The sequence below is a fragment of the Pinus tabuliformis genome, chromosome 7 (genome assembly GCF_031772625.1).
Source record: "Pinus tabuliformis cultivar Carrire ecotype Pingquan chromosome 7, CPIR1, whole genome shotgun sequence".
NCBI classification, from domain to species: Eukaryota; Viridiplantae; Streptophyta; class Pinopsida; order Pinales; family Pinaceae; genus Pinus; species Pinus tabuliformis.
In genome coordinates, this window is record NC_142293.1 from 1,538,749,858 (window position 1) to 1,538,772,413 (window position 22,556).

General features: G+C 36.6%; 1 protein-coding gene across 1 annotated transcript; it reads right to left on the minus strand.

The window, feature by feature from the left end:
* Nucleotides 1–12,275: 12,275 nt before the first annotated feature.
* On the minus strand, nt 12,276–14,126 carry LOC149253755 (uncharacterized). Its single transcript, XM_089454586.1, has 2 exons — nt 14,094–14,126; nt 12,276–13,460 (listed from the first exon to the last, which is right to left on the minus strand). Exons 1-2 carry the CDS (start codon nt 14,124–14,126, stop codon nt 12,276–12,278), a joined length of 1,218 nt encoding a protein of 405 aa, XP_089310712.1.
* Between the last annotated feature and the right edge of the window lie 8,430 nt (nt 14,127–22,556).

The following is a 22,556-nucleotide window of genomic DNA, read 5'->3' on the forward strand; positions in this document are numbered from 1 at the left end:
AGCAGAGAAACACCAGAGATGAAACTAAAACTTTGAAGATCATATGACTTATGCACCAATTTACCTCTCATCCCCAATCGAAACAACTGTGTTGGCTTGGCTTGGAATGTGTGTCAATTGACCAAGAGCCTAGTAGATGCTACATCTACAATCAAGCAAGTGTGGAAACCAAGACGAACAGAGAGCTAAACAATACTTCCGGAGGTGTTCGAATTGATTTTCACGAACAAGGTCCATTCAGAGAGTTGGAGTTCTACCAGTGTCTCACGAAGTGTTGTAGTAGCTACAACCACCCTACAAAAGTTTGCATTAACTGTTGAAAATGGCAACAAGAAATGCTAAAAATAGCATTGCTATAAATAGTAGTTCGGGTACCAGTGTTGGACATAGCAACAAGGAATGAAAAATGCAAGTGCTAAAAATAGAATTGCTATAAATAGAATTTCGGGATGGATTCCAATTTTAGTTAGTCCCTGAACTAAAATTGAGAAGTAAAATTCGAATTTGATCTTAGTAGCTGTTTGTAAAATAATTAATTAATTCATCTTGAGTTAATTAGTTGGAGAAAATCAAACATGAAGTCTATGTGGGGACATGCAACAGTTTCTCCATTGATTGAGGAATTTATCCATCAGTTAAAGAGATAAGGATGAATTGTAACTAGTTAGCTCAGTTAACTGAGTTAAGTCCAGTTAGATTAGTTCCAACAGTTTGTGGAATTAATTATGAGTTCAGTTAGTTAATGCTTGCATGCATGTAACTGCTGCACTTCAGATAACTGAATATTCTCTCATAAATAACTCATGCATGTCAGTTCAGTCAAAGACCCAGTTGAGATCAGAGGAAGGGACAATGTACTATTAGTTGGAGGATTTTTCCTATATAGGAAACTCATCCATGCAGAAGGAATTATCTCCTTTAGGTTTGTGCAGTTATTTCTGAGCCAAGTGAGTAGTGTGAGGTGGGAATTCACACAAGTGGAAGCACTGGACCCCAGGAAAAACTGCGCAAGGAAATAGGAGGCTTGGAGGGTAGAGGAGAAGGTTGTGAGAGCCTTTGACTGTCTATGAGCAGTATTGTTTGATTGCAGAGAAAGCATGATAGCTTGAGAGCTGATTCTTTTTGTAACTTGAACAAGATTTCCACTTGTATGATAATACAGAGATTGGGGTTTTAGGTTGAGGCTTTCCCCGGGTTATTTCTTCTGTGTTATGTGTGATTGATTTCTCATTCTCAGTTATATGTGTTCTCTTGATCTTGCTCAATTCGATTAAGCTTCTGCAAAGTGTTGTAGAAGTAGATCTTGTATTTTGCTTTAGTCTATTGCATAATCTGTTGATCTACAGTGGGAATTTCTACATGGTATCAGAGCAAAGGTGATCAAAGTGAAGAACAATATACAAGAAGGGAGAAGTTCAAAGTTTGAGGTTCCTGAATATAGAAATCGAGTTCTTATCACATCTCAATTTCACTAATGGCATTCAACGGTTTAAGACTCAAGTATGCCCTTGATGGCAGCTCGAATTATATAGCCTAGAAGGATCGCATGGAAGCGGTATTAGAGGATAATGATCTAAAGGACTTCATTGATCAAGAAGTCCCCAAGCTGACTAAAGCTACAGAATTGGCAGAATTGAAGAAATGTGTGGCTAGAGCAAGGAGAATCCTTCTGGAGGGAGTTCGAGACCATGTAGTCTCAAGTCTCCATGGGAAGGAGACACCGTTTTCGATGTGGAAAACATTGAAAGATCTATATTAGAACAACAGCGATCAGAGGAAGCTGGCACTGAAAGACAAGCTTCGGAAAATCAAGTGTGAAAAGGGAGACACGATCTCTACACATCTGAACAAGCTCACCACCTGCAGGGATGAGCTTGGAAGCGTAGGCATCATGACCGCTGATGATGACATGGTGAGTCTTGCACTCCTCGGTATTCCTAAGAGCTAGCATAGCTACCAAGACTCGATAAATGGAAGAGAAAAACTGCCAGATTGGGAACGACTTTGGTCGGATTTGATGCAGAAGGAGATAAGAAGAAGCACCAGAGATGGTTCTTCATCCAAGGAGGATGAAGAAAATCGTGTCTTAGTGAGTAAGGAAAAGAAAGGGAAGGAGAAGGATTCTCATCCCAAATCTAGTTCTTTCCATGGAGGGAAGAATTTTGACAAATTGAAAGTGCGATGCTTTTGTTGTCATGAAGTTGGCCATTTTGCTACAAATTGTCCACTAAGGAAATCCAAGAAGGGATCCGTGGAAGGATCAGAAGGTGAGGCACTGGCCTCACAGTTCGAGTTGGATTTCACACTTTTCGCATGAATGGTTTCATCCATGGTGGGAAGTGGTTGGTTTCTTGACAGTGGAGCTTATTTCCACATGACCGGCGACAAGAGTTTTTTCAGTACCTTGGAGGAGAAAGATCTCTAGATACTCATAGTGATGGGTAATGATGAAAAGTATAGTGTCTTAGGTGTAGGCACAGTTGTTTTTCAAAGGGAGCATGGAGCTCGAATTACATTGACCGATGTCAAGTATGTACCAGGACTGAAGAAAAATTTGGTGTTGATCACCATGCTGGAAGACAAGGGCTATGATGTAGTTTTTAGTAAGGGAAAGGTTTTCCTTCGACACATCACCATGAGACAGGTGAAGCAGATCGGTTCACGAGACAAGAACCTGTATGCTCTTGAGGTTCAAGATGCATGCAAAGCCTTGAGGAGCAAGGAAACTGATGGAGACTTGGTGATTGAGAGGGGGAGTACATTACCTCTTAGCATGCAGCCACAGGAGAAGTCTCAAATGATTGTGGAGGAGCCACGATTGGTGAAGCATCTTTAGGAGGTTGTGGAGTAGCCACAACTTGGGAAGCTGAGAGGAGACATAGTGGAGGCATCCACTCATGCAGAGACCTCCAGTAGGGGGAAATTTTGAGCCAAGTGGGCAGAGGGATCACATGTAGCCATACCTTCAGGTCGGAGGTGGGGCGATGTGGAGTGATTGTCCCACAAAGGCTAAAATAGGGGTTGGATCCTTGAGGTACCCAACCTTTTGGATTTGACTTTGTTACGGGAACCCCATTGAGGAGTAGCAGGACTAGCTGAGTGGGTAGAGATAGATGTGGATGGAGCGGTAGAGAGAGCTACAGTGCAGGAGTCCCAAGACTGTGTAGAGCTAGCAAGCTGCAGCAATGCGAGAGGCACAGGAGTGTTGCACCAGTGCAGGATGGCACAGAGAGGTGTGCAATGGTGCGAGATGCATGGAGTTTTGTAGTAGCTCAGAGGTCATAGAGGGAGCACTTGTCAGCGGCAGGAATCTTCAACATCAGAGGATGTTTCTAGCCAAACATGGAGGTCAGTTGGGAGATTTTTTGTTTCTAGAATTGCTGGAGCAATAACACTTGGGAGAAGTGTTTCATGCAGAACATTCCAAAGGTTCAGGATCGGGTTCGAGTTGAATGCCTTTCTTATTGAGAGGGAGTGTTGAAAATGGCAACAAGAAATGCTAAAAATAGAAGTGCTAAAAATAGCACTGCTATAAATAGCAGTTCAGGTACCAGTGTTGGACATAGCAACAAGGAATGAAAAATGGAAGTGCTAAAAATAGCATTGCTATAAATAGCATTTCGGGATGGATTCCAATTTTATTTAGTCCCTGAACTAAAATTGAGAAGTAAAATTCGAATTTTATCTTAGCAATTGTTTGTAAAATAATTAATTAATTCATCTTGAGTTAATTAGTTGGAGAAAATCAAACATGAAGTCTATGTGGGGACATGCAACAATTTCTCCATTGATTGAGGAATTTATCCATCAGTTAAAGAGATAAGGATGAGTTGTAATTAGTTAGCTCAGTTAACTGAGTTAAGTCCAGTTAGATTAGTTCCAACAGTTTGTGGAATTAATTGTGAGTTCAGTTAGTTAATGCTTGCATGCATGTAACTGTTGCACTTCAGATAACTGAATATTCTCTCATAAATAACTCATGCATGTCAGTTTAGTTAGAGACCCAGTTGAGATCAGAGGAAAGGACAGTGTACTATCAGTTGGAGGATTTTTCCTATATAGGAAATTCATCCATGTAGAAGGAATTATCTCCTTCAAGTTTGTGTAGTTATTTCTGAGCCAAGTGAGCAGTGTGAGGTGGGAATTCACACAAGTGGAAGCATTGGACCCCAGGAAAAACTGCACAAGGAAATAGGAGGCTTGGAGGGTAGAGGAGAAGGTTGTGAGAGCGTTTGACTGTCTATGAGCAGTATTGTTTGATTGCAGAGAGAGCAAGATAGCTTGAGAGCTGATTCTTTTTGTAACTTGAACAAGATTTCCACTTGTATGATAATACATAGATTTGGGTTTTAGGCTGAGGCTTTCCCTAGGTTATTTCTTCTATGTTATGTGTGATTGATTTCTCATTCTCAGTTATATGTGTTCTCTTGATCTTGCTCAATTCGATTAAGCTTCCGCAAAGTGTTGTAGAAGTAGATCTTGTATTTTGCTTTAGTCTATTGCATAATCTGTTGATCTACAATGCGAATTTCTACATTTACTTCATTTTGGAGCCTCCCTACCGACCATCCTCAGCAGTATGTCTTGCACTGTCAAGCACATCAACTTCAGCTATTTCATAGTCTTGTTAGCCTATGTATGCAACTTTGTTCCACCTGCTTCACAGGCTGATTTCTGGACTTAGTGTCAGTTGCTGGTTGAGCAGCTCCCTTTGGGAATTGCGCAATTCTGGAGGGGAACCAGTCTTCCTTCTATAGATTGTGCAAACCTAGCTGGACACCCAGTTGGGCTCCGTAATTGTGCAATTCTTCCTGTCAGTGTTCCTCTAAAAAATTGCGCAATTCATCCCAGGACAATTGCTTAGCCCAGAAATTGTGCAATTCTGGGTAGTAGTCACCTACTGCTCCTAGAAATTGCGCAATCCCTTTGGGACAACCATCCCAGCAGCTAGCAAAAATTGTGCAAATCTAGCCAAGGAGCCTACTGGGCTCAGAAATTGCGCAATACAGTTAGATAGGCTTCCGAGAAAATTGCGCAATCTGACCCAAGATAGTTGCTCAGCCTAGAAATTGTGCAATCTTGGAAGAAAATCACCTGTTCCTCCTAGAAATTGCACAATCCCTCTGGGAAACCATATCTGCTCAACTCAAAAACTGTGCAGATTTTCATCCAAGGCTCGTAGACCGATGCATGTGCCTTCAGGTTGACCGGTTCCTTCCGCAACCGAGAAAAAATGATTTGCATGCATGGATTGCTTTTCCCAAGCCAGCATGAAAAGACATCCCTCGATTCAGGGATATACTTTTAGCATCTGGAGGTTACATGCAAGGATCATTTCAGAAACCTCCCACCAAGTGTCGCTTTTCCTAGATTGGTGGCATGCGCGTCACAAACTTGATCTTATCAAAACTCATCAACCGGATGCTACAGGGATCATTCCTGACATCGACCTTGCAGCTCTGACATCCCACATTGCATCTAGGAGTCATCGGCACATTCAACTCAGTTGTTTTGGGGTTAGCCCGCTTTTCATGTATTGCATTGCATTTCTATCACATTTTGTGTTTCGGTTTGTGTGAGTGTTGTCTTCTTGATTTCAGTGAGCGTTTTTTGTCATTTTGATGTATATTAACTTGTAGAAGAACCATTTCAGTTTTCGTTTGCATCTCATTGCTGTCGCATGCATGACACTGTTTTTGCATCGATGGTCGTCGTTGCGGCGATTCGCTTCATACACATGCATGCTTTTCCATTTTTTGAATCCTGCACTTTCTATTTGCATGTATGATCATTCACTCTTGTTTTCACTAATCTCATCATGCATTTAGACTTCTCATGTTTTCAGTCGCCCGTTGGCCGGTCTGGGCTGCCTTGGCCCGGACCGTGCCTTGCTTGGCTAGCACTACACATTTCCAGAAGCAAAGACTCTGCCTTCCCTCTAGAAATTACACAAGTCTAGCCGAGCACTAACCTCCAGGCTTGCATTGCGTAATTCTTGGAGGCAATGTCCTACTAGCCCCAGAAACTGTGCAATACAGTTTGCTGGTTGCATGTCACTGCTAATTGAAATTGTGCATTGTGTAGTTTCAGTCCTTAACAGGCCTAGCTGGAATGTGCATTGCACAATTCCAATAGTCAGTTAGCCTCCTGACAGCCCGGACTGTGCCTTGCGTAGTTTTGGCAATCAGTCTCCTAGCCTCCCGGTGAAAATTACGCAATCTTCACAGACAGTCACACAGGTATGTTGCATGTCAACCCTCTAGTTTGTTTTGGTTTTCGACTGACAGATTTCTTGTCATGAGTGTTGCTATGTCTCTAGGTATCACAGGTGTTCGTCTGCCTCTCAGTAACATAGGTACAATGGCTTCCAGGAGAGCAGAGTCGAAGACACTGTTTAGAGCACACTTGGGGATGCAGTCGATCAAGTGTCTATGAACTTTCCTATCTATGAAGACATTAATTTTTTCATGGACAAGGATATCAAGATGAAATGGCAATCGTGTTACAACGAGCAGCAGCAGCATAAGGTAGCACACCCGCACGCGACAAATGCAAGAGGAAGGTTGTTGACAACATAGAGGTGGAGCAAAGATGCGAGTTCAAAGCAAATCCACTCATGACGAAAGTAGCTTTGGAGATTGAAGCTATGAGGTGACGACGCGACACGAATATCGTGTGAAGGTAGAGAGAGAAATAGGGAAGGAGTTGCATGTGCTGAAGTGGAAACTCAAGGAAGAACAAGAGCTGCACAGACGAGAGAATGAGTACATCAGGAACAGGTACAGTAGGGGATGCAACATGCATAGATGAATGAAACTATGCCTGTACAAGTTATAGAACCATCGAAAAGCTGGCATGGAGTAGATAGGGTGAGTAGGGTTGTCAATTGCATGCAAGGGTATTTAGGAGCATGGATGTCATTATGTGCACGCATGTGATCCCACCCATTTGGCACACTCACTGAGGCGAAGCCAAGAAGCAAGTCCGGCTGGAGCTGAACTTGTACTTTGACAAGTTGATGCACATCGTCACGAGCACATGCTTGGAGATTAGCACAGACAATATGCATCAATATGTTGCTAGACCATCCACACTCAAGACGATGATGTGCATGCTATCAAATAAGTTGGACAAAGGGGCCATATCAGTGTACCTGAATGAAATAGAGGCAAGAGTTTGGTTTTTGTAAGATGTCACCATTGAGTGCATGGACACCATCACGAATGACCAAACTTTGCATCAATTAGCCACCATCGACCATCACAAGGATGTCAAAGAGTTGGTCTCACCAAAATGGTCTGAGTGTCAGTGATGTCTTGCATGACTTGCTCAAGCCATTTTGTCTCACATGGGTACATGTGCAGATTGTATGTAACGTCTTTTCAAGTGGAAGTTCAAGTGTCGATAGTTGAATGTAACAGTCATAGAGTAGTTGAAGAATCATGAGGGTAGATGAACGGTCGCAAAGGGGGATGTCAAGGGTCATCCCACCCTTTGTTATAAATAGTCCCTCATAACTCATTGTAGAGGCTTTTGGTCAGCCAAGCTTCTGATAGGAGTATCTTAGAGAAAGCTTGGAGAGTATTGTAATGAGCCTTGGCTTCTCCACTGTGCAGAGCTAGTATATCTCTTTGGAGGAGTAGGTGGCAGTGACTGTAACGTTCCGCTGTCGGAACTAGTGGTTGGTCATGGTTGTATTGTATGACTGGAACTTACACTTCTTAATATAATAGAGCCAACACGTTTCATGCATATGTCATATTGTATTTCAACTATCTTGTTTACTCTAAATGATATATGTATATGTTTTCTTACGCATGCATGTGTAGCTATTTTCTGTATATGCATGTATGAATCTTACTGAAATGTGTTGTTGGTTTAACCATCACTTTGGATTGCTAGCTCACTTGCCTTCCAATTTTTGATGCATCTTGGCTCGTGTGTTCCCTTCTTAACTCCTTGCTTTCACAGGTTTTCAAGGGAAGCACTCACCTCATCCCCCGTGTGTTAAAACTGTGCATGCACCTTCCTTGAATTACTGCATATGTCACACTCTTGCTACCAACAGGGACATCTTACTTGCCTCTGCGTACCATCGCGATCAAGGAGATACCGTACGACCCATTGCTGGGACTCTTACACCAAAGAATCTGAGGTGTACTTGGGACTTCTTACCGGGGAGATCCCCCGACATGTTGGCCGGTCCAGCACCGTCAATAGTATGATAAATCACCTTCTTGTAGCCTATTTAGAAATAATGTAAAAAATTGGTATATTTGAGAAACATCTTGAAAAAAGTGAGGTTTTATTATTTTTTTAGTTCTAGTTGTCATACCATTCTAAAGTTATAAAACTTATGCTTGTTCCAAAGTGTTTGTGTTATAAACTATGTGCATATTTTTAAAATGTTCATGTGCTATTTTGAATAAAAATTCATATTCTCATATTATCCTTAATATAATAGAAGTTTCCATTTATGTTTTTAAAATGTGAAAATGCTATTGTGAATAAAACTTCATCATCTCATATTATTACTTCCCTTTGTCTAACTCTCATGATATAGTAGAAGATGCCCTTTATGTTAAGTGCTATGATACCTTCTCTCATTCCGATTAAGTCAAAGAAGCTTTGTTTAGGGTGTAGTGCCCTTGTTTTCCTTCCTTATCAATGGTAGGGCCTAATGCCATTGTTTTTCCCCTTGGTGATGATAGGGGTCTCAAGACTCATTTTATAATGTAAGGATCTTAATAATGTGCACACTCATAATGGCAGGCCTTATTCATGATCATTAAGCACAAGAAAACTTCTTTAAGGGCATGTGGACCTTGTTTTCCCCTTATCGCAATGGTATAGGCCATGATGTTCATATGTGTTGTGGTAAATCCCTAATATCACCCAAATCCACCTAGAGGCCAACGATCCATTAGAAAATATTAATATAGTTATTTGAGTACTAATTCATGGCTCTTTAAATTGAGATTTTTCTCCCTAAGCCATGGCATAGGTCTCAATAACTGATTTTGTTGTGCAAAACTTACTAAGAATGCAAAAGTCACCCCATGGAGACCAAAAAATCCCAATAGATGCCTTATCTAGTTGTTTGAGGAGTACTACATCAAGCTTTATATTGAGAAGATTTAGTTAGGTCATTAACAACTTACATTTCTTACTTAAACATGTTTAAGGCCCCATTTACATTGCATGGTGTAGAAAAATACCTAATGGAATTGACATCCAATATGAAGGCATTGAGACCCAACTGTGGTGCTCAAAACTTGCAAATGGACCCCATATCCAACATGGGGACCAATATCCCTTATAGAGAATTTGTGTAGTTCTATGAGGCTTTTTTCATGGTCATCAAGATAATGAATATTGTTTTCTGCCTACCTTTGTTTTCCTTACTTAGCCATGGTAGGGGTCATAATACTCATGCTTATCATGCAAAAGCATACACTATTTCTTATACTTCTAGTTATAGGCATTTATTATGGAAATTGAGTATGATAAAGTTTTGTTTATGGATTAAGGGCCTTTTTTTCCTCCCTTAGCCATAGTATAAAGACTAAATACCACATGTTTTTCCAAAATAATCATCATGGAACTCATATCCCATCCATGAACTAAATATCCCTTAGAAAGGACTTGTGCAATTGTTTGAGACCTAATTCATGTGATTCATCGCACATGAGTGCAATAAGCTTTATCTTGGGCCTAAGGTCCTTGTTTTCTTCCCGTAAGTTTTATCTTGGGCCTAAGGTCCTTGTTTTCTTTCTTTTCTTGGATATGCATTGAACTCTTTGAAGGAAAGATTTATCTCATCCCAATGAAAAGGAGATTAGGGAGGGTGATCACCATGTTTGATAATGAATGAATAATAGGATAAAATATTAAGAAGTCAACATCAATAAACTTCGAAAATGCTATCAGGCATATGGAAACTGAAAAGATAAATTACAAGCTTTAATTGTGAAATGAAGTTATGAGTTTTGATCTATAGACTTAGTCAATGGCTATGAGGTTGATGAGGTTAGCCGAACCTCAATTTTTTTTAAAGTTCCCCAAAATTTAAATTCCAAAATTAAAATTCTACAAAACCTTATGACATGAGTTTTAACTTAGCAAAATTTAGAAAATACTCCAAAAACCTTTTCACATATATATATTTTTTGAAATCTATGTAATTGATTTGAAAGTTTAAATAAATTAATGGAAACATATACTTGGAAGAAATGGATTGATATATTAAATATTAATAGAATGATACTCAAATACCATCATTTTAACGGTCAAATTTAAATTTAATCATGGTTATTGGAGAAATGGTGGACTTGATGCGGTTGGCATTATACTTTTCACTTGTCCGGTCACTTTCAAATCCATGAGCATATTTTTGTTTGTAGCTAATAATTATGCTATTTTTTAACTCTTTTTCTTTTAATAGTTGTGTTTTGTGAAAATGACGCCATAAGAAAATTGAAGCGCGTGCACAATAGCAACAGACTTTCGCTAGAAACCGGATTTGATCTAAACGTTTATTATGAAGCAACCCCCCTGCTTTGAGTAGTCTTGCTTCGGCTGGAGCTAATCAACCATATATTGGGTATTTAATGCCCTCAGAGCAGCACGCCACTTAGCCCGATAACACGGGAGTGGGCAAATATTATTTAATGCCGAATTTACCCGCTCCCGTGTTATCGCGTTAAATCGGGTGCTGTTATGAGAACATTAAATACCCAATATATGACTGGTTAGCTCTTTCCGTCTTGCTTCCCAATTCTGGCCAGAGTCAGAAAGCTCCCTCGATAAGTCCACATTTCTGAGATTCTCATATATCTTTTACATTAAAAAATTATAAAACAAAGCTAAACATGTAACCGATACGCAATACCTATACCTGGTGCAATATCTTACCGATCTCATAGGGCAATGAAAAGGTCGTGTTCTGATTTTTACATTAATGTAATGCGCTCTGGATTTTTCTGTTGTAAATGCCAATAACGCAGAGTTTCATGGAAATGGGGATAAAAGAATATGGTAAAATATGCAACTACGGTACCAGCAGTTGAAGTTTTGCAGATAAAGATTGCAAGGGAAAGCAAAAAATGTTTTTGGAAAAAAAAAAACCATGCAAAACTCGCTTTCGAAATTTACGTGTGAGATACATCATTGTGGTCATTTCAATTTCTAAACGTGTACAACTCCCGGTCTATTGTCTAAATCTGCCATTGTTTCAGAATATCATCTCATGTCAAAGGTGAAAGAAATAGATCTTGACAGAAGATTTATGTCGCCAAATAATCGAAAAAGAAACGTGTTAGGGGAGCAGAGTCCATAGAAACTGTCAAGCCTATATTCGTCACAAATTTCATACTGGTCGTAAACTCTCACCTGTGATAAGAATATATTAACATACTTTGAATGAGTTACAAGTGAATTAAGACGGAAATAAATTGTTTTAATAAGTTTAAAGTGAATTATAATTAAGGGAATAATTATTTAAATATTAATAAAAAATTGTTTAACTTTTTTTTTTTATGTATTTATTATTGTTTAGTTAGATATAATTTTTTTTATTTTATATATGATAGTAAAATAATATATAGTTTTGTTATTGAAAGGTGACAACATTTATTGTTGGCCAATATTTATTTATGGAATTTTTATAGAAAATTTTAGTGGTGCTTATGTTTCTTTAAATTCTATAGTTTTAAGTGGGTTTGGACTCTAATCATGTTTCTAATTTTTTTGTTCTTTTTTCCCTTTCTGCTAAGAGTCTTTTGTTCTTTCTTCACTTTTCCTTTTAGTATCCTTCTTTTGAGGTTTGCTCATGTCTTTCTTCGAGGATTCTTCTTGTTTTGTTTAATTGACTTTCTTTCTTTTTTTTCCAAGGAAAAAAACGAACTTTTTTATTAGGCATAAAAAAGTTACATAGTATATGAGTTAACATTCTGCAAAAAACTGCATGGTCAGGAGCAAAAACTCCTCTGAGTAAGTGCATCAGCATATCTACAGAAATCTATAAAGACTCCTGTACCCGGCCTAACAGCCATACCAAAAAAAGAAAATGAAAAGCCAATGTGTTTCCTGGGTCTCCTTTCATGAGGAAAACAACCCAGAAAAACACATACAGTAACCACAGTTTAACAACCCGCTCTGTCAAAACAGAGCCTCATAGTATATAAAAGGGAAAAACAGTTTTTATATGCCACCGTTTTCAAATAGAAACACTGATAAAATACTGGAGCATATGAGTAAACAAAACTCAAAAGACATTATATGTTTGGAGGGAGATCCGACACACGGATCTGATCTTGAAGCTGTTCTGTTACTCTCCATGCGCCCACAGCTTGTTGCACACCTTCTTTAGAAAGCCGGTCGGCCTCTTCATTGCTGTCCCTGTAGATGTGATCAATAGAAAAAACATTAAACTGCAATTTTAAAGATTGGATTTCCTCTAATAAAGGCAACAACATGTAATGCTGACATCTGAATTTCCCAATGACCCAATTAACAACATTCATCGAATCTCCAAAAATCTGAACTGCAAGGATATTTCTGTGGATGAGCCAACAAAGGAGAAGCTTTAAGGCAGAAAGTTCTGCAAAGTTATTTGTTCCCATCCCAAGACCCACTGAGGCTTTTAACGAGTGATCGGCACTAAGGTGAATACAGATCCCAGCTCCTGTGAAATTATTTTGGGCTGCCCCATCGAAAAAAGCCCACGGAATCCCATCTCTAAGCCTTAACTCTTTCCGCTGATCATTTTTTACAGGTTTCTCCGGCTCAGGGATGCTGGCGAGGATAGCATTGCTTTGAATAGCAATAGCTGCCGCTGGGGTCGAAATTCCTTTAAAGATGATTCGGTTTCTGGCAATCCATATGCCCCAGCAGATGATGGGAGGCAAATTTCTCAAATTCTTTTCTTGAAAATGGTTCCACCAATAATCCCAGGCAGCAGGCAAAACATCCCCCTCCCATCTAACCTTTGCGTTTAAGAGCTTTTCCGCTTCACTCCAGACTTGCTTTGAGAATGGACAGACAAGGAACAGGTGAGAGATGGATTCTGAGTCTGCTAAGCATAAAGGGCATCTACCAGGCCCCTGTTTAAAACGAGATTGAAGGACATCCCAAGTAGGAATTTTGTTTTTTAAAGCACACCAGAAAAAGATCCTAGCTTTTTTAGGACACTTCAGTTTAAACAGAGGCTTTGCCCACCAAACAGGAGGCTCCCAACCCTTTCTCTTCATCAAAAAATTGTAGCCAGCCTTTGGAGAATATCGCCCTGTCTCAGCATGAGCCCAAACCAAAGAATCCGGCCTGTCTCTTATTCTGACATTTGATCTTTTAAGCTCCTGAAGAAAAAGCTGCCATTCATTCCTCCAAATGAAATCAATGCCTAAATCATCTGCAGACTTCCAAGCCTGCCCCCAAATAGATGACTGCTCCAAATTTGCTATCTGGTTTAAGCAATTGACTTTCTTTCTTATAACATTCTTTGGTTCATTTTTCTTTTGTTCCTAATCATCTTATTTCTTCCTTGGTCTACCTCTCAAGAGTTTTGCTTGTGTTTCTAGTTCTTTGAGTGCAATATCTTGCTCCACATCATTAGTATTATGGACCTTATCGCTATTACATTATCGACATCCAATTTATCATTTTCTTTAATTCCATGCTTAGGGTTAGGGTTTGAGGAAACCCTTCTTTGACTCCTTCTTATCCTTTTGACCTTCTCCTCATCTGAACTGTCAAAAAATGATTTCTCACCAAAAAGTCCTTCCAATTATCATTATTAGTCTTTAATTTACCCTCAAAAAGTAATTTAACTAGATCGTGATGATACAAATCCTTGTCTATGTTTCTTGAATCTACTTGAATATTAAATGCCATCTTCTTTAAACTTCATAGTAGATAATATGAAAATTAAATTCCTTCCCTTTTATGAAATGCATTAATAACCGGGCACGGTAAAACAACAAGTTCGATATCTTCCTTTGCAAGTAAGAATTTTTTGCAGGATAAACAATAGATTTTTCCTTTTTGGTTTTAATTTAGAAACTTGAATACCCTTTCTAAGTGATGATTTTCCATACCTGGATTGTGCAAGAAAGACTTCCACATTTCATCTTTTAACCTTTTATTTTTAGACCAACTTTCACCATTTATGGGAAGCTTTGTTGCTTCCGTTATAAATGATTCAGTCAACTTTAATTTGATATCTCCAATATCTGCTTCATCCCCATTAAAATATTGTGCAAATTCCCTGGTCACCTCTACACCATTGTTGTGAAAGCAATCTCACCCTCAAATTGCCTATTCGACAATCTATCATAGGTAGCAGTGGAATTAAATGGATGGTGTAATGGAATTCAGTGAGAGATACTGGTTTAAATGGAAGTGAAATGTTTCGATGATAGTACTATGATAGGAATCTCCCTTTTGAATTCATAATTTCCCATGAATCCTTTGGATATGATCCTTTAATTGCAACATAGGCTTCAAAGTTTTGAATTTTCAGAATAGGATAGGGAGGATTTTATGGTATGATGAAATGAAATGATAGGGGATGAGTTTGTATTTTTCCATCTTTGAAATATATGAGAGCCTTTTTAGATCATTATAAATAGTCCACATATTAACTCAAATATCTATACTTTATACTTTACTAAAACTGATTGACTATTCATAATGTTACTTTCTTGAATTACCTCACATATATGCTTTGATTTTACTTTTCTTGCAGGTCCAAAGTATTTTTCTGATGAATTAGCTACAAAAAGTTTAATTGGATATGAAATGTTTGTAGAAATTTTGAATAATTTAACACATATTCAACAGAGATTATCCTGATCATGTACTATTGCGGAATACATACACAATACATAAGCTCCTCTACGTTGATCATCAATATAGCAGCATCAATAACAATAAAACATCAAGAGCATTCACACATTAACACAATATGTAACCCGGGGAAAGCATCTCGCTAAAAACCCCAACTATCTGTATATTAATGATTGAGACCATGTAACATTACAAAGTACAATTCTTATCACAAGCAATCCAGTACCAGCTCCACCTGTTACACACAATACAGCTAAGATATGATCTCCAAATCTATTCCACTGCTTGCCTGCCTCCACTGCTCAATACCTGCTCAAGAATGAATGAGAATGGTTTACCAAACTCGTATTTCACCTCCAAAGAATCACTCACATTGTGTAAGACGTGAGCAAAGGCAATAATACTGGGCAAATACATGAGCAAACTCATTGGCATACTCAATCCCTTGATTGTGCAAATCCTCATGCACAACTATAGTCACAACTGATAGCAATCTGATCCTCTAACACCTGTCCCTGTTGAACTGAACATGCACTGACATGCAAATGAGTTAACTGATGTATTCTATAGTTGTATTATGAGTTAATAATTAGTTTAACAACTCATCATTAGTATATTTGCAGTTAGACTAATTACAACTAGTTTAACCAAGTCAAACTGAACACAACTCCATCAACTCCACAATCAACTCCACCAAACTCAACTGATTGAGTTCTAACTGAAGTCATGCATGCAACAACTCAACTGACTCATAAGAAAAGCGTACTTCCTTCTGACAGCTGCATGGGCCACATCTGTAGCTCAAACTGAAGTGCTCAAAGAGAATAAGATCAAGTTTATAGTCCAAATATTATTATGAGACAATAATATTTGACTTTTCTATTTTTGACAGCCAGTCTAAAAATAGACTTTGATCACTCCTGCTGTGATCACTCCTGCTGTGGTCACTCCTGCTGTGATCATCCCTGCTGTGGTCACTCCTGCTGTGATCATCCCTGCTGGGATCCAAAAATAGAACTTGCGCCATAATTTGCCTGCGGGCCCACTTAGTGAAGGCGACTCTTTTCACTAAGCTCCATCATCTTGTTGCATTCTCAACAAGCATTTCTTGTTGCACACTTTTCAACAATGTTAGTAGTCTTCAAAAAATTTCTTTCAATTCTTCATAGCACTTGTAGATGCTAAGGCTAATGATGTTGATAACAATGATGATGTTGATGAATGCTAATAAATGTTGATGAGATCTCTTTAAAAGATAAACAAATTCTTCAAACTAATTAGCTTGAACTTAAAAATTTATTTGCAAAGACAAAAGGGAAAATCCAAGTTTCCAAAGACTTTGGTTTTCAACTAGGGTTTTCTGGATAATGTATGCCAACAATGTTGGTTTTCATATTTATGCATTTATTTATTTACTCCTTTTATTGTTTTTTTTTTTATAAGAATAAAATCAAATTTCTTTTGGTAGTAAAGGAGAAGAATCTCATTTTCCTACCAATTTCAAATCAAAATTATCTTGTAGATTTTGAACAAATTCTTCTCTTGTTAAGGGCTTGTGATAAAACTTTAATATATGCCCGTTATCAAGAATATTGATCTCTTCTTCATCAATGGTCTTATTCCTTTCTATTCCATTGTAAAAAATAGTTTTTATCTCATATGGACCTAACCAATGTGTTTGGAATTTCCCTTGAAAATGTTTAAACTTAGAATCAAAGAGAAGGGCCCAATCACTTGGCTTGAACTTTTTGAATTTGATAAAATTGTCATGTCATCTTGAATTTTTTATTGTATTATGTTTTTCCTTTGAATGACATATTTTCTAATCTCATCCAATTCATCTAGTTGTGTCAATCTTTGTTTTTTAGCTTCAGAAAGATCTAGTCCTAATTTTGTTGTTGTCTTATAGGTATCCACTTGGAATTCAATAGGAAGTAAAACTTGCTTCCCATAGACATCATAAGGAGTATGTCCCATGGTATTCATCCATGTGGTTCAACATGCCTAGAGTGCTTCTAGAAGTTTGTCTACCGATTCTCTTCTATGTAGATGCATAGTCTTGGTTAGTATGGCTTCAAAAACTTCGTTTATGGATTTTACTTTTCCATTAGTTTCTGGATGTTAAGGAGTGGATTTACAATGTCTAATCTTGTTTTGCTCCATGATATTCTACACTAGCTTGGATGTAAATTGTGCACCCTAATTTGTTGCAATTTCTCTTGGAACACCAAAATAAGTGAAAATATATTTAAAAAGAAATGTCATATTTTTTCATGTATTTCACATTTTGCATGTCGTAGGGTCCATCAAAACTATGCAGCATGGGTACTCCTTGGATGAAAAATTAAATTACACATCCGAGTGATTTTGCTCGAAATTTGAGTAAAATTAGAAGGAGATAAGTTGAAAATACGAGTTGAAAATGTGGTTTTTTCCTTTTTCCCTCCAAAACTTGACGAGGTAATCTAATCTTATTTTATTATTTCCACTGTTATTTTGTAATATTCCTATGAGGTCTATTTTAGACCTAAAAAATTCTCTAATGTTTTGTCGTGACACAACTCCTAGAGCCATATCTGAGGCATCAATATAATTATGAAATGGAAGGGAAGAGTTTGGCCCTCTTGAAATAGGAACCTCAAGAATATTTTGTTTGAAAAATTCAAAAGCTTTTTTGACAATCATAATTACAATGAAATTCACAATCTTTAGTGAGTAATGTGAAAAGTGTTGAAACAAGCTTTGTGAAGTTTTCTGTAAACCTTCTCTTATAACTTGTGAATCCAAAAAAACTTCAAACATCGCTTTGACATGTTGGTATTGAAATTTTGGAGATTAATTCAACCTTTGATAAATACATTTTAATTCCATCACATGAAATATGATGACCAAAAACAATTCCTTCCTTAAACATCATAAAGCATTTTTCATTACTTAATGAATGATTAGCTTCTTTACATCTAACAAGGACTTTTTCCATTTTTCTATAGATCCTTCAAAAGTATTCCCATAAAAAGTAAAATAATCCATATAAACTTCTCTGTAATCATCGATCAAGTTAGAAAAGATACCTAATACTAATCTTTGGAATGTAGTAGGTTGATCTTCAAGTGCAAGTTGAATCTAGATGTATCCACTGAAACCATCAAGAAAAGAGAAATATTTCTTCTATGCTAGTGTATCTAATACTTGATCAATAAAAGGTAATGGGAAATGATCGTTTAGATTTTCTTTGTTTAATGCTCAAGTGTGGAAGCATGAAGATGGGTTATACTTTTGGGCCAAATGTGGCTATGAAATTTCAAGTTTTTCCTCTTTTATTGAATTGAAGCCCTCAAAATTCATATAATAAATGTGAAATTTGATTCAGAGTAGAAAAACAAATTATGGAGAATTATGTTGTGTTCCTAATGATATTTTATGAAAAAATATTTATTTTCGTATAATATGTCAATTTTCCATTAAATGAAATGCTTGTCCTTGTATTTTTTCACACATCTTAAGAGGTATGCGTGTGTTCATGTAGCATAATTTAGTTTAAAATTTGTAATTTAAAAATAAAACAAAACAAAACAAAATAACATACACATATACATATACATATACATATACATATATATATATATATATATATATATATATATATATATATATATATATATATATAAGCATGATCTATATGGAGAGAGCTAAGTTTTTCATATTAAAATTTATTTTTTTTATGCAAAAAATATATTTTTTTTATCATTTTTCAAAGTTGACAAAGTAATATTTCAATTGCATTTTGTAGACGCATGTGCTCACATAAGGATTTTTTCAACTATTTAAATAAATTTAAAAAAAAATAGTACCCTTTTAAAGAGGACTCGTAAACAAAGATAGATGTATTTTTTGAATTTTTTCATTGTGTATATTTTATGATATTGATTTTTTATTCAACCTCTTTAAAACAATTCAAAAAAATTTCAAGCATTATGTTTAAAAGAAATTAGGTGAAAATATCATACAAATTCGAAAATGTCAAACTCATATTCCATTAAATAGATGATTCCTTCATGAATCCAACTTGGTCAACTCTGCCACCTAAGGATAAATTTAACCCTAAGTCCGCTAGGGTACAAAATGTTGTTGCATGAAATTTTGCATAAGGGGTGCTAAAATTATGGATTTTAGGACTTAAGAGGCTAGATTGAGCACTTAAAACACTCGATCAAGCATTTTATTTCTAAATTTAATATCTCAATCGAAATTTTAGGAAATCCTCGATCAAGCCCTTACCACAATTAAATAAAGGCTCAATATAGCCTATAGCTCGATCTAGCTTTAAGGTTAGATCTAGATTTAAGGTTAGATCTAGCTTATAACTAGATCTAGATTTAAGGTTAGATCTAGCTTTAAGGCTGGGTTGAGCTTGTAGCTCGATCGAGCTTTATGGCTCGATGAAGCCACTTTTTTTAATTCCATGCCTAGGATGTATTAGCAGGAAATTTAAAAAACATGGTTCAATCGAGCTCCTAACTAAGCTTGGGTTACATTGTTTAAGCCCTAAAACAACTCGATCGAGCACTTAAATGGCTCGATCAAGCCATTAGTTTTTCAACTCAAATGCACCATCTCTTGCCAAAAAGTGTAACCCAACTCCTGCTTTCACCCATAACAAAATATATGCATACCTCCACTTTCCATTTTTCTTCAACACAATAACTAGGGGTGAAACCCATTGACTATTTGGAATTGGATAAATAAAATTCACATTGAGAAATTTATGTAACTCTTCTTTAACAATCTACCTCAAAATAAGGTTCTTCCTTCATTGGGATCTTCTTATAGGTTTGACATTCTCTTGTATATAAATATGATGCGTACATGTATTTGGATTGATTCTGTGTATATTCCCATCAAATGAAGAGGAATGTTTGTGCGACATTGTAGGTTTTAACATTGTATAGAAATTACTTGCAAACAAAGTCTTAAAAACAAAAAATATACAATGACAAGAAACACAAAACAAATACACCGAGATTTTCCCCTGGATCCCAAAATCGGGACTACAAGATTGATTTTTCATTATTATCTTTTCAATGTATATATATATATATATATATATATATATATATATATATATATATATATATATATATATATATATATATATATATATATATATATATATATACATATATACATACATACATGTCGAAGCATTCATATACACCAATCCATTAACCCTAGATTATAACATAATTGTAATTCCCTTGACCATATCTACAAACTACCATGGGTAGAAAACTATCATGGCCAAAACGATGTGCAAAAACCATGCACAAAACCATAGGTAGGTTCACCCACCTAATACAGGGTCTAAATAACAATTCTCGAGGCGCTGCCCCAAACTCCGTGTAGGGGGGATACCGCCCCCTGGAGCCCCTCTACAGGGGGGGCTTTGCTCCCCCCTATGACCCCTTGGTTCGCCCAACACAATGAATAAGGGGGGGGGTATCATCCCCCCCTATGACCCCCCCGCATGTGCGACTAGTCGTGGAAAGAATATAACACACACCCAACAACCATCTTAATCAATTGTTTCTTTTGAAATTCCTCTAAGTTATTATTAATATTTAATGTTTTCCCTGGATTAATTTCTACCAGAGAATTGCCAGAAAACTCCATTGAGTTTAATGATATTTTAGATTGTCGAGATGAAAAGTATTCAATACCACAATATTCTTGAAAAATTTGTTCTAACATATGCACACAATAATTTTGTTCACAATATGAAGAAAAGTCATGGTTATTCATTAAATTCATAATTGATCTTCCTCATCATTCTGTGAGATAGTCAGAACTGGTTGAATGTATTCATAATCTTCATCATGCTCTTCAATACATTTTTCATTCTCTATTTCAGTTATTTCTGTTGTTGGTGGATATAATGTGAAATTTTTAGTGGTATTGCCATCAGAAATAAACATCAATGGCTAACAATGGTCTACCAAGAATCAATGGATGGCCTCCTAGATTAGTTTTTGGAGTTAATATTATGAAATCAACAAGATGCTCCCATTAATCTAGGGATATTGATACATCCTCTAATATACCTTCTGGTTTGATAACAAATCTATCTGCTAATTGTGATGGAGTAGGAATATATTGAAAGTTAGTTAATTTTAATCTATCCATAGTATTCCTAATCACGTCATTTATAATTGCACCTAAATCAATCAATTTGTTTGGAATTTTGATATTATTGATGTGGATCTTTACAATGGGACTTCATGGACGTAAGTATTTTTCAACTATTGTTTTACCCATCAGAATATCTGCCATTTTTCCTGTGGGTTGGAATTTTTGTATTCCATTTGATTTTCTTTCAGGTTTTCTAATACACAATTCCTTTCTTATTTTTGAAAAAATAGGAATTTCCTTTATTGCTTGAAGCAAAGGGATTTTAATGCAAATATTTTTCAAATCATCTAACATATCATAACATGCTAATGTTATTTGCTTCTTTATACCTTTATCAACTTGTAATATTTCCATAAAAGGTGGATTCTGTAAGGAAACATAGGGTTGCTTGGTTGGAGGAATTGTAGGAGTTGGTCTTATTTCGTTGTCATCTATTTGTGTAGGAATATATTCCTTTTGAGGAGTCTTTTCCTATTCAAGATTTTCCTCCTTTTCATGATTTTTATCCTCTTTATATTCTTGAATGACAACAAAAGGTGTTTTCTTTTGTAAAACTCAACCAAATATAAGTTGGGCATCATTTAAACCTATAGGAGCTACCATATGAGCTTGAAAATTTTAGACTTCAACATTGTAAATGGGTTGTTGAGGTGTATTATTATTGGGATTGGGGAGTGGTTGTCCAAGAAATTGGTTTTATTTTTGAGGAAATGAGGTGGATGGTAATTGAAGGGGTTGACTGCTATTCAATTGGGGTTGGAAATGTGGTTGGACCAGATGTGAAGGTTTGGTTGGAGAATAATACTGAGGTTGATATTGAGGATATTGTTGAAAATACCAAGAGTATTGGGGATTTGTACCATAAGAACCTTGCGATCCTTGTGACTAAGATGAATTTTGAGGTTGAGGTGGCCAATTTTTCCATGATAGGGGTGTGTTCCAATTACTTTGAGGTTATGAATAAGAATGAAATTATGCATTCAGATCTTGTGTTATACCTATTTGATGGAGTTGTCAAGGTCTTCTAGGAGCAACATAGAAAATTTTCTCTATTTGAATTTTCTGAGATTCTTCTTGGTTAACATCTTTTAATCCTTGTATTGAATGGAAATTCTTCATAGCACGAGTCTTTGCATATATAACACAAACTTTAATACTATCAAGAGGACATTCTCATAATGCATGTTTCTTTCTACATCTAGGACATAATATAAACAAAGCAGCATTTAATCTTCTTTCTTGTTTTGCATTATTAGCATATCAATTTTCTCACTAAGATTCCCAGGAGTATCAATTTTAAAGTTATCAAGCAAATTATCGATTTTTTCTTGACTTCCATTCCCGATGCAAATTTTCCTACTCTTGACATAATTGGATCCCTCAGATTCTTGCCATACTTTGACTTTCCTCTTGAAATATGTTTACACAATTCACAAATCTCGTGAAAAGATAGTTGAGACACTTCTTCTTTACCCATTATATTACTAATATAAATCCATTCATCCCTTATAGCTCTTAGTAAGAGA

Excerpts from the sequence above, each read along its gene's own strand:
- LOC149253755 (XM_089454586.1), bottom strand. The coding sequence starts at position 14,126 with ATGAAATGTGGAAGTCTTTCTTGCACAATCCAG. Across the intron at positions 13,461-14,093 it reads GTCTTTCTTGCACAATCCAG|ATAGCAAATTTGGAGCAGTC; the intron begins GTATGGAAAATC and ends TGCTTAAACCAG.